The sequence below is a fragment of the Cervus canadensis genome, chromosome 2, assembly GCF_019320065.1.
Source record: "Cervus canadensis isolate Bull #8, Minnesota chromosome 2, ASM1932006v1, whole genome shotgun sequence".
NCBI classification, from domain to species: Eukaryota; Metazoa; Chordata; class Mammalia; order Artiodactyla; family Cervidae; genus Cervus; species Cervus canadensis.
In genome coordinates this window covers 94,788,617-94,799,953 of record NC_057387.1, presented here as the reverse complement: position 1 = coordinate 94,799,953, position 11,337 = coordinate 94,788,617, and the positions used below count along the sequence as shown (strand labels likewise).

General features: G+C 53.2%; 1 protein-coding gene across 2 annotated transcripts; it reads right to left on the bottom strand.

The window, feature by feature from the left end:
* Positions 1-659: 659 nt before the first annotated feature.
* On the bottom strand, positions 660-9,416 carry POMGNT1 (protein O-linked mannose N-acetylglucosaminyltransferase 1 (beta 1,2-)). Of its 2 annotated transcripts, none has more exons than XM_043461471.1 (22): positions 9,288-9,416; positions 8,642-8,812; positions 7,919-8,033; positions 7,674-7,792; positions 7,111-7,176; positions 6,907-7,020; positions 6,024-6,141; positions 5,726-5,824; positions 5,439-5,566; positions 5,237-5,307; positions 4,939-5,014; positions 4,656-4,739; positions 4,525-4,566; positions 4,257-4,315; positions 3,841-3,913; positions 3,630-3,758; positions 3,420-3,545; positions 2,399-2,463; positions 2,167-2,211; positions 1,798-1,933; positions 1,446-1,555; positions 660-1,346 (listed from the first exon to the last, which is right to left on the bottom strand). In XM_043461471.1, exons 2-22 carry the CDS (start codon positions 8,759-8,761, stop codon positions 1,259-1,261), a joined length of 1,983 nt encoding a protein of 660 aa, XP_043317406.1. In that variant the 5' UTR covers positions 8,762-8,812; positions 9,288-9,416; the 3' UTR covers positions 660-1,258. The 2 variants fall into 2 exon arrangements, with proteins under 2 accessions (XP_043317406.1, XP_043317407.1); XM_043461472.1 differs by having other exon boundaries at positions 5,439-5,560.
* Positions 9,417-11,337: the final 1,921 nt, after the last annotated feature.

Below are 11,337 nucleotides of genomic sequence, written 5' to 3'. Positions count from 1 at the left end.
TCCATCTGCAGTGCACTCCTCACTTCCTGCATGAGGGACATTCAGCTCTGTCTTGCCTACTTCCTTCCCACATGCACTACCCTCACCTGCTCTCCATCACCTCCTCATCCCCAGCTATTCCATTTTGCTCTCTCTTGCTCCATTTCTGGGGACAGGTGCTCAGGCCCAGACAAACTAGGCAGGAAACAGTAGGATGGTTAATTGAACAGTGGGGATGGGGTGTGGGGTGGCTGCTCTGAGTTCAGTCCCAAGTAGGGGGCAAAGGTCAGGCTCAGTTGTTCTAGGGTGGACCTTAGGTAAAAATCTTGGAGTTTGAGACTCGGGCATCCCCTGGTGGCCAAATGGCACTAGTGGGAGTCGCTCAGATGTGTCTGACTCTTTGTGTCCCCATGGACTATACAGTCCATGGAATTCTCCAGGCCAGAATACTGGAGTAGGAAGCCTTTCCCTTCTCCAGGGGATCTTCCTAACCCAGGGATCAAACACAGCTCTCCCACTTTGCAGGTGGATTCTTTACCAACTGAACCACAAGGGAAGCCCAAGTGGAAAATAAACCTGTGGAGGATAGTAAAGAAAACTCACCATCTATCATGACCATTCTTTCTCCCACCCATCTGTGTGTGTGTCTCTCTCATACACACACAGTCACAAGACACATCCCCAGAGCTTTTCTCCTTTTTTAATCAATGACCACCTTATCCAGCTTTGGAAATCTGGACAAAGAGGAGGCTGAGAAGAGGCCTGGTTCAGTGTCTGAGGGTCTCTGAGTGAGTCTGCATCAGCAGGTGGGCCCCAGGTGGGCCTGTCCATGGGTTGGGCACAGCAGTTTCCTGAGTAAGAGCCTGCCCCACCCTCAGGGCAGCACCCCAGTCCAAAAAAAAAAAAAAAAGAATCAAGGCCCTCCAGGCTTCAGCTGTTTCCAAGGCCCTCAGGACAGTCAATAAATACGTTAGATTCTGAGTCAGGCCTGGGAGGAGGGAGTATGCAAAGGGCAGGATGTGCTGCCCAGGGATCCCAGTGATTCCCAGGTACTCTCCTGCCCTTTCCCGACAAGGAAGTAAATAAATAGACCTCCAACTCAGGAAAAGGGGTGTTGGAGCAGAGGAACCCTCCCCTGGGAGTTAGTAATTAAGTCTCATGTTAAAAACAAACCAGACCCAGCCCCTGCCAGTGTCTACAAAATCCTACAGGATTGGGTAAAGGGCTAGCCTGCCTGGGGGTACACAGTACCCAGCCCTGCAGGTTCTTGGAGGAGGTCTCATGTCTGTTCTGCAGCTCCTGGGCCTCCCTCCTCCTTTGGGGGTGACTCCAAGAAAATTGGGGTGATTGATGGTGGCTTCTTCATCCTGAGAAAAGAATAGGAATATGGACAGGGAAGCAGTCATTAGTTACATCGCCAAATCCCATGAGTCTTCCATTTCCCAGGACAGGATAGGGTCACTCACGAGTACGGGGAGGCTGGGACCCCCACCACCAGGAAGTGGTTCTTTTTCCGAAACAGTCTCCACAGGCCCCGGTGGTTGCCACGCACATCCAGGTCCCAGATTCGGAGGCACTGGGGGAGGGGGGCGGTGGCAAAGGCATGGGTCAGAGAGCTGTGGTGAGGGCCCAGCGCCACCCCCCTCAGCAGCCACCTCAATTTGCAAGAGACAGCGCCTTCAAGACTATGGGTTTGTGAAGGGGGTTAGAAGAGAGGCTCTGAGAGTATGAAGAGAAGGTTCTGAAGTACAGGAGTCCAGAAAGGCTCCCTGTATCTTGGGAAAGGGTATTCCTGGGGGAGGTGTGGTATTGGAGCACCTTGGCAAGCTGAGTCCAGGTGGTGAAGTCATCGTCCTTCTCCATCCGGATAAAGGCCACGTAGGTGTGGCCCTCTGTGTCTGGCAGGAAAGAGTCTTCACAAGGGTTCTTGCTGTGGTCCAGAACCTCCGCTTCGCTGCAGCAGGGGGTGGGGGAGAAAGGCCAAGACAAGGCCCACCTCGTGACTGTGTCACACAGGCCCTGTGCTTTTAATGCTCTACTGTAGCTATCTTGAACTTCTTAATAATTTTTGAACAAGGGACCCTGGTTTTCATTTTGCATTGGGCCCCACAAACTCTGGGGCCAAGACTCCCAATGTTTGACTTCTCCTCACTCCCTGACACATACTCTCACTGCCCTCAGCCATACCTGAGCAGCCTGTGAACTTCCACTTCGTAAGCATCCTTCTTCAGACTGAGGGAGAGGGAGAACCGAGTCAGGGGAGGGGATCAGTCCAGGGGAGGGGTAACCCCTTAAGGGATCACATGGGGATTGGGGGCAACAGGGCTGGGGTAAATACACAAGCCCCAGGGTGGAAAGGGCCTGTCAAGTACTGGTTATCAAGACTCCGAGATCTCCCCTTTGTGTCCGCAGCCTCTACCTGTCCACGTTCCTCAGCTGGACACCTGGAACTGTGTTGAACTTGTGCTTCTTGAAGTAGGCCTCCTGGAAGGGATGTGAAGGTAAAAAGCAGGGCCTTACCCTGGCTGGCCCACACCTGCCTGCTGACCCACCACATATCCACAAGACCCACAGTGAAGTCCTAGACCTATAAAAGTCCCTCTAATTCCCTTGTCTTCCACATCCTCTTGGCAGCATGCTACTAGCTTTAATCTGGCTCCACCATTGCCAGAGAGTTCACACTGACATCTCATGCTACTGGCCCCTGAGCTGGTCCTTGTCTCCAGTGGTTCTCCCTGGGCCTGCTGTTCCAGGGACACAGAAGCTGGGAATGAGGCTTGCAAAGTGACAGGTTGGACTGGGAGGGAGGGAACTTCATGACTAAGGAGCTGAGGGTGAGGGAAAGGAGGTCACTCCCTGCTCCTCTCAGAAATGAGTGGGGGTCTTATAGTAACCAGCCTCTGAAGGCTTCTAGGAGGTTCCAAACTGGAAGCTGTCCATTCCTTCACACTGGGTTCTCTCAAGGTCTCCCTGGCTATAACTGAGGAGTGGCCCTTTGGACACAGCCATGAAGGGGTGGGGACTGGGGCCCTCCCTGTTCACTTCAGGCTGAGGCTTCAGCCTCAGCACTTATAAGGATAGGAGAGAGCACAATTCGCAGGGCTGGACGAGTGCGTGGCTGCAGAAATACCCTCCCCACACCCACAGTCTAGTGCTAAGAATAGCAATAATAAAAATAATACCAGCTGACCCTTATATAATGTTTACAGTCCAAAGCATATTACTCATACTAACTTCTTTAAGTCTCACAACCCTGTGAGGTAGGTGGTATTTTTATCCTCCTTTCTCAAATAAAGAAACTAATACAAAAGGCAGTTACTAATAATTTCCCAAAGCTAACTGGCTAGTGAGTGGCAGAGCTGAGGTTGCTCGGGCCCATGCTCTTGACCCATCTACCACACTGTGCCCCCCCCGCCCCAACACCCCTGCCTCCTACTCACATGGAAGTAGCCATTCATGTTGAGGCCAACGATGCCGAAGTGGTAGGATCGGGACACGTCAGGGATAATGCACTCTCGGCCTCGGCGTTGTTCTGGCATCCGCATCCACATGTCCCAGTCCCAGAGCTGGCAGCGTGGAAGACACTCAGAGTTAAAGAGGTTTGAGCTGGCAGGGGATTCCAGCCCACTCACCCTTCCCTGCCAGGGCACCTTTTCTGGTGTGGGCCACTTGGGCTCAAGCTCTTCCTTGTACAAGGACTTCCTGAGCACCCAGCCCAGCCCGGGCATGGTCTCCACACGGTACAGCAGTGCTGGGTCCTCCGCCGTGTGCTCATAGCCCTGTGGACAGGCGGCCATGAGAGGAAGTGTTAGCTTGGGGCCTCTACCCATCCCTCAGCTGACCCCTGGCTGCTCAGCCTACCTGGTCATTCCAGGCAGAGATACAGTACAAGCTGTCGTCCTCCTCCAGCAGGTGGATGGATTGGCTCAGGAAACTGAGAGGCAGGGTCCAGGGGTTCAGAGAGGGGCAAGGACAAACCCAGTCACACAGTGATGCTGGAAGAGCTGGAGATGGGACTCAGGAGTCATGCCTCCTTCCACCTTCCCCTCAAACCCCATTCATCCCTTCTGTTTCCATTCATCCTTTCTGCTCTCTCCTCCTGCCCCAACACCAGCCAGCCTACCTTTGCTCAGGCATTCCCCCCACTTTGGAGCCTGCTTCCTCCAGAAAGCTTTCTAAGAGCCCCCACTGGAGGGAGGGGGCTTCCTCCCTGGAGACCCAGTCAAGCAAAGAGGCCCCATGCAGCTTGGAGCTTCATGCAGGAGCACCCCTCTCACCTGAAAAAATCCACAGCAATGTCGAGGTCCTCTTCCAGAACCACAGCAAACTTGGCTTCCTAAAGGGTGAGGGGGACAACATGAGCCCTAGGGGGCTTTCTCATCCCATGTCACTCCCCACTTCCATCCCACTTCTCAGGCTGCACTGCCCCCATTTTTCATATCAGGAGGATGAGGCCCAGAGAGAGGAAGAGCTTGCTATATAGTAAGACCAGACTTATGCTCACTTTCCCCCTCTAAGTTCAAGAGTTTTGTCCTTACTACTCACCGGAAACAGGTTGAAAGTGGCAGTGAGGCTGGCCTTGTAGTGCTGGGTGGGGAGTAGGAATAGGGCACATGAGCTTTGGGGTGGACAGTGGAGCCAGGTGTCCGCCCCTTCCATCTTTGCCCAGGCGGTACCTGAGACACTCGGGCGTTCTTGATGCTGATGGGAGTGTGCTGGATGCCCCTCAGACCAAACAGCGCCACCACATCCATCGGCTCCTAAGGGGCACGGCCATCATGTGAACCCCCCACCTCAACTCCACCCCCGGCCCACCTCTGCATGTTCTGTCTCGTCAAGCCCTGCATGTTTCACAGCCCTTGCCTGGGCTGTCTCCCCTGCCAGGCCTCTGTGATCATTGCTACTCAGTTCCTGCAGCCCTGCACTCTGCTCTGCCAGAAGCCCCCAAGCCCCACTCACCTCATAGTAGCCATCGATGAAAACTGTTATCATCTGGGGAGACACCCCCTGGGCTGAAAGTAGAGAGCGCAGCATCCTGGGGAGCCCAGGGATGGATTAGACCTCTTTGTTCCCCCAAATCAGGACTCCTCTGTACTTACAGATGGGCCCCAACTCCCCATGTTCACCCACATAGGTGAAGGGACCCAGAATCTGTTGCCTTTCCACCCACCTCAAGCATTCTTCCTGCAGGTACATGAGCCTGGGGTTCCCACCACTAGCAACCTCCTATTCAGTGCTAGATACAGTCGGGGCTCACCTGTACAGGTAGTTGGGCCGGTTCCCCGCAATGACAGCTACAGGCACATTGAGGACCTTGTTGTCTGGGAGCTGAGGGAGAAAGAATGTTCAGCTCCTGGTTCCTTCCCAGGCTGGGGCAGGAAAAGCCCACCCTGGACCTCTCCTTGAGGTCCAGCAAGCTGGGGAAGAGTCCGGGCCTCACTGCCCAAAGCCCCACTCACAGGGTCAGGGCTGAACTCGATGGGTGTGGGGTCCTTGCAGCTGCACACGCTCCCATAGCCCTCGACTTTGCTGCAGAAGCGGCGGCGGCGACGGTTCAGCTCTGTGTCTGCCCAGTGGCACTCTGCCTCTGACAGGGGGGAGATGAGGTCAACAGGATGGGAGAATGAGGCCAGTGTGGTCTGGAGAACACCAGACACCCAGTCGAGAACGAAGCCCTGTAAAGAGAACCCAAATGCCTACCCCCAGCCCAGGTACTGCCCTGGAGCCCAGCCCCCACTGACCCCACCTTCAGCTGAGCTCAGCGGCACATCTGTCTTCAGCAGAACTGGATCCCCCCAGGAGGAGAGGGCAGGTGACTTAGAATGTTTCTCCCCAAGCACAGGACCTGGCAGGCGGCAGAAATGAGGGGCAATGGGGGCCCTAGATCCAGGCTCTAGTTCTGGATCTTCTTCCCGTCTCCTGGCCCAGCTTCATCCAGCCCACCACCACCAGCTTCGATTGGACCTCTACCCCACCCCATCTCCTGAACTTTTGCTCCTCCCAGGCCCTGAATACTACAGGGTGGATGCCTATGGTGCCGGCACCTCCTTTTCGTCCCACGAAGGCCCAGGTGTCCCTCCAGCCCAGGGCAGGGCCAGCCTGGCTGCCTAAGCTCCTCAGCAGAGCCTTGGCGGTGTCCTTGAGGTGGAAGGAGCCCTCGTCCTAGGAGACCAGAGAAGGTGATCAACCTGACTGGCATAGCTCCAGGAGACTTGGCCTCAGGGAATACTAACTAAAGGTCAAGAACCATGTAAAACCTTTTACTTAGATCAGCTCATTGAATTATCACATCCCAGAAAATTGAAGGCTTAGATTCTAAAACTCACTCAAGGTCACCAGGCTAATCAGTCATTACCATGGTCCCACACAGTACCCACCTCTGTTCCCTGCCACCTCCCTGCCTTCCCCCTACTACCTTCTCCACCCCTCCCCCATCTTGCTCCAGCTCCACTGGCAGACTTGTTCCACAAGCAGGCCAAGCACCTTTCCAATTAGGGGCCTCTGTGCTTGCCTTTCCATCTAGAATGCTCTTTCTCCAGATATTCACATGGCTCACTCCTCACTTCTTCCAGCTTTCTGTGCACACATCATTTCACTTACAGAGGCCTTCCCTTTCTAAAACACACTCAATCACCCTGTCTCCCTTGCTTAATTTTCCTCTCCATGTAAGTTATTGTTTTCCTGACATTATAGATTTATCTGGCTGCTTTCTGTTGATCTTGCCCTGTGGGTATAAACTCCACTAATAGGGACTAATATTAAGGGTAGGGACTCTGTCATGCTCTCCACTGACAAAGCTAGGATTGGAATCTGGTCACCTTCCTCCAGAGGCTTTTGCCACTCTGCCATATTAGGGGCACGAACCCAGGGCCACAAGCAGAGTTGAATTAGGGGCTTTGGGAATGGGGCCAAGGGCGAGTTACTGACCTTGACGGTGCAGATGAGCACTCGGCCAGGTGCCACCATGTTGAGGAACAGCACCATGGCCTCATCCTCATGAGGTGAATAGGTGTCAAACACCCGCTTTGCCATCACATGGCCCTGGCAGGAGACACACCTCTTGTGCGTTAGTGTCACCAGCAAGGAGGACTTAGCTCCGGCCCTCTAGGTCCCCTACCCTTAGAACCTCACCGTGGCCTGGTTGAGGACGATGACATGGATGCCCCGGCCCTGCTCCTGGGCCTCATCCTCCAGCACCTGAAGAGTAGTGGAGACAAGGACAAACTCTTCATTCTGGCATTTGAGGTCTCTCTGTCTTATGGGCACTTACAGCAACAGCTGCATGAAACAAAACCTCCCCTCCTTCCTCTGCCTCTGGTCACATAGTTCTCTTCAAACCCAGCTTGAAGGCAACCTCTTCAGGAAGTCTCCATAGTTCTCCCATGAAAAGAGATCCCATCTTTCTACAATCTGCTCCCACTGTCATGACTTTTAGAGCCCTTGACTATCTCTGCCTCATGCTGGAGCTGTCACAGTTTATCAGACTGAATCCCTCAAAGTAGGGGCCAGGTCTGGTTACCTCTGGATTCCCAGTGTCCAGGCCAAGGCCAAGGTCAAAGAAGGCAGTAGGAAGTAGTTAGAAAAATAAATAAATCAATGAAGTAACTGCCTACTAATATTAATTATCACTTTTGATAATACCCGCTACATATGATGTATTTCACATACTTTACACTAGGCACCAGCCCACTCACCGTGGTGCCGTCCACTGCCACATACACTTTGCTGCGGCTTGAGTATACCTCCACATCCAGGACACGTCGGGGACCACTGCCTCTGCGCCGTGGGGGCTCCAGTCGGCCCAGGGCCTCATCTGTGATGGTGTGACAGGTCTTGGAGATGGTCCCTCCAGCAAAGTCTGGGATCTGCCTGCCATTTCAGCCTGAGGATCCCAGGGGACCTCCCTCCACCACCAATCCCAGCCTCAGTCTGGCCCTACCATAGTCTTGTTCTGGCTCCAGGTCTTCACTGGCCTCACTGATAGCTCGTCGTGTGTCCAGGATCAACTTGATGTTGACAATGACGGTCACCAGTAGGAAAAGCACGGCTCCTGTCTGAGGGGAGGGGCAGGGATGATAAAGAGGGGTACCCCCTCCAGATCACTGAGGGTCTTTCTGAAATGAGAGCTCTGGCTGAAGCCACGACACGGGGAGAACCTGGGTTTGCCTGTCCTCCCTCTGTGTGACCAGTTCTACTCCCCCAGACTGGGGTCCAGTTTCATGACCACCTCCTTCAGAGGCACTCCCCTTCCATCAGGGCGCTCCCTACCCAGAACTCCTGTATTCTTCCATTGGAGGCCTTGAGTTCCTTGGTCCCCTCCACAATTAGTTCCTAGAGATGGAGCCAGTCCCAGAGAACCACACGGGGAATCAGAAGACCTGGGTCCTAGCCCTGCCTGTCTGACAGGTGTGTGCCCTGGGCAAAGCCTTCCTGATCCAACTTCAGCTTTGTCAGAAGCCTAGGAGGTTGTACCCGGGTTCTGATTCCAGAACTCTGGGCCCAAACCACTACCTGGTAGGGACGGGAGACAAAGAAGTTTCCCTTCTAGGAAGCTGCTGCCTCTTTCTGGGGTGGGGCCAGCCAAGGGAGGTCCCGTGACCATAGCCTAGGCTGGGGGCAAAGCTGAATGGGAGCCCCTGGGAGTTTGGGGACACCTCTATACCTGACAGAACCTCCGCAGGGCCCGCTGGTTGGTCAGTTTATACTTCCAGGTAAGATACCAGCTCCGCTTTTTTCGCGCCCCAAAGGGCTTGATGAGGGGGCTGGGCTTCCAGTCGTCCATGTCGTATTGCGGGGGTCACCACTGTCCTGGCCAACCCATGCCTGCAGGAGTCTGAGGAGACCAGAGGGTCACATGGGGTAAGGTGTTCTTCCTAGAGCCTGATGTTTTCTTAGAAAGATGAGGGAGGACCTCCCAGTAATTCTTCCCTGCAGGCATCCATGCTCTGTGACCCAGGTAAAGTAGCTCAACCACTCTGGAAAGGAAACCTTCAAAGGGGTCAGAACACCTGGAAACTCCCCTGGGGCTGGGGAAACTGACAGGACTGCTCACGGTCCCAGGGGTGGAGGCCAAATAATCGACTCTCAGGCTCATCAGTCCCTAAAAGAATGAAGCCCCAGGCCTTCCTAGTGCTGGGGTGAGCAAAGGGCAGCGAACCCCCAACACCACCATTCTCTACCCGCTTCGGCCCTCGCCCCCTCCGATCTGGCCTTGCTTTTTTCCTCCCGGAGCTCGGGGCCACCCGAGCAGTCGGGGGATCCGCCCGGGACACACCACCCCTCCTGGACCCCCGTCCAGAGACACTCACATCTCAAGGAGCCCGGGCCCCGTTCGGGCCCCACTCGGGCCCGCACAGCTCGGCCCGGCGCGCCGCGGCCTCCGCCTCCTCCATGCCGCTCGCGGCCCCGCCCCGGCCCGGCCGGCCCGCCTCCCCGCTTCCGCCGCCGCCGCCGCCGCCGCCGCGGGGTGAGAGGGCGGCGGGCGGCGCTTAGGGCGGCGGTCCGTGTCAGCTGCCCGCGAGTCCTGCTAGTGCTCGGTCCATCGGATGCTTTGCAGCCGGCTGGCCGGGTGGGCGGCTGGGGGAGAGCCGCTTCCCGGCCCCCAGGACCGCGTGATGGCAAACCCGATTTGGGTCGGAGTCCTAGAGCCTTGAACTAGACCTCGATGCGCGCCAGGGTCAGAAGGGCGACAGGCCTGGGACATAGACACCCACCTCCCTTTGCTTGGGCGAGGCTGCACCTAGGTCTAGTGTATGCGAGGCCATTGAAGACTACGGGGAATTAAAACCTGGTTATACCACTCTCCTAGACCTTGGGCAGGTCATTTCACGTCTCAGCACAGGTTCCCTTCTCTGTGAAATCAGGATGCCCATACAGGATGCTTACTGCATGGCAGTCAATGTTTTAAGTAAGCACCGTACTATATTAACTCATCTAATTCCACAACAGCTCCAAGAGGTAGGAACTATTACTATCCCAATGCTAGAGACAAAGAAAATGAAGCTCAATATCACAAAGTTGGTGGAGCTAGAATTCAAACCCTGGCAGTCTGGTTCCAGATTCCTCTTAACCCCTCACTATACTGATAATAATAACACTTAATAAAGTTCAGGAGGTGAGAAGCATTTAGCTTAACACAGTGGTTCTCAAACTTCAGCTTGCATTAGAATCACTTGGAGGGGTTATTAAAACAGATTGCTGTGCCCCATTCTTAGAGTTTTTAATTTAGGAGTCTGGAGGGCAAAGCAGAATACTGCATTTCTAAACAGTTTCCAGGGGATGGTGATGCTTATTTGAAATGAGTGGGTGGCCATGGCAGGGTTTTAGGCAGGAAGCAATATAATTCAATTCAGGAGAAAATTTACTGTTCTGTGGACAGTGGATTAAAAGGACACAGAGGAAGCCAGAAGATAGATTAGATTTTTTTTTGAGCTCTCCGTATTCCATCTGCTTCTTAAAATGGTGTGATGGTATCCTCAAAATGTTAACAGAGCTTGTCTTAGTCGTTCAGGCAATCAGCGACTTCTAATAAGTAAGTATGTGTTAGAACGGAATAAATCCCAACATATTTTAAAAAGGTGTCCCTAGGGGTTCTCCCCGACCCTCTTCTCACCTCAAACTCACTCTTCATAGAAGATCTCATCCATTCTCATGAGCTTTCTGACCATCTAACTTTCTTTTTTTTTTTTTTTCTTTTCATCTAGATTTCTAAACTCATTTCTGCAGACATTCTTCTGAGCTCCAGGCAGACCTGTGTTCCACTACTGTGTGAACATTCTCATAGGCCCCTTCAGTTCAACATGACTCCTGCAAGAACCATCTCTCCTCAATCCCAGTCTTCTTGGGTTCCCTTCCTTGGTGAATAGCATCAGGTCAAACAGCTGGGAGTCACCCTCAATTCCCAGTGTCTCTCCAGCAATCAGGCCAGGTCTGTTTGCTCACCGTTATATTCTTTGTACCACATACCATGGCTAGAACATAGGAGATTCTCCATAATATTTTTTGAAATCATTTGCTTTCTGAACAAACACTTATTGAATGACAGTATAGATAAATGAATGTTATTAGTTATCAAGTCTTGTCCATCATACCTTCTAAAGATTCCTCCTCCATTCAGGTCTAATTCTTTTCCAACTTCACAACCAGCCCCTGTGCAGGACATTTTAGTTTCTTGCCTTCTACCTTGTCTCCTTGACTTCAGATATTCACCCCTTTAATTCTCCTTGCATAATCCAGAGTATTTTTTCAAAAAGGCAAATCTATTTTGTCTGTCTCTTATTTAAAACCCTTCCATGGATCAAGGCATAATAAAGAAAAGTATGTTACTTAAAATTACAAAGGTAACAACCTAAAAAATAA

What these genes read in the sequence shown, in the direction of transcription:
- POMGNT1 (XM_043461471.1), bottom strand. Translation starts at nt 8,761, where the DNA reads ATGGACGACTGGAAGCCCAGCCCCCTCATCAAGCCCTTTGGGGCGCGA. An exon ending in GGAGCCAGAACAAGACTATG is followed by an intron (nt 7,793 to 7,918) that starts GTAGGGCCAGAC and finishes ACACCATCACAG; the next exon opens with ATGAGGCCCTGGGCCGACTG. An exon ending in TCATCGATGGCTACTATGAG is followed by an intron (nt 4,740 to 4,938) that starts GTGAGTGGGGCT and finishes CGTGCCCCTTAG; the next exon opens with GAGCCGATGGATGTGGTGGC.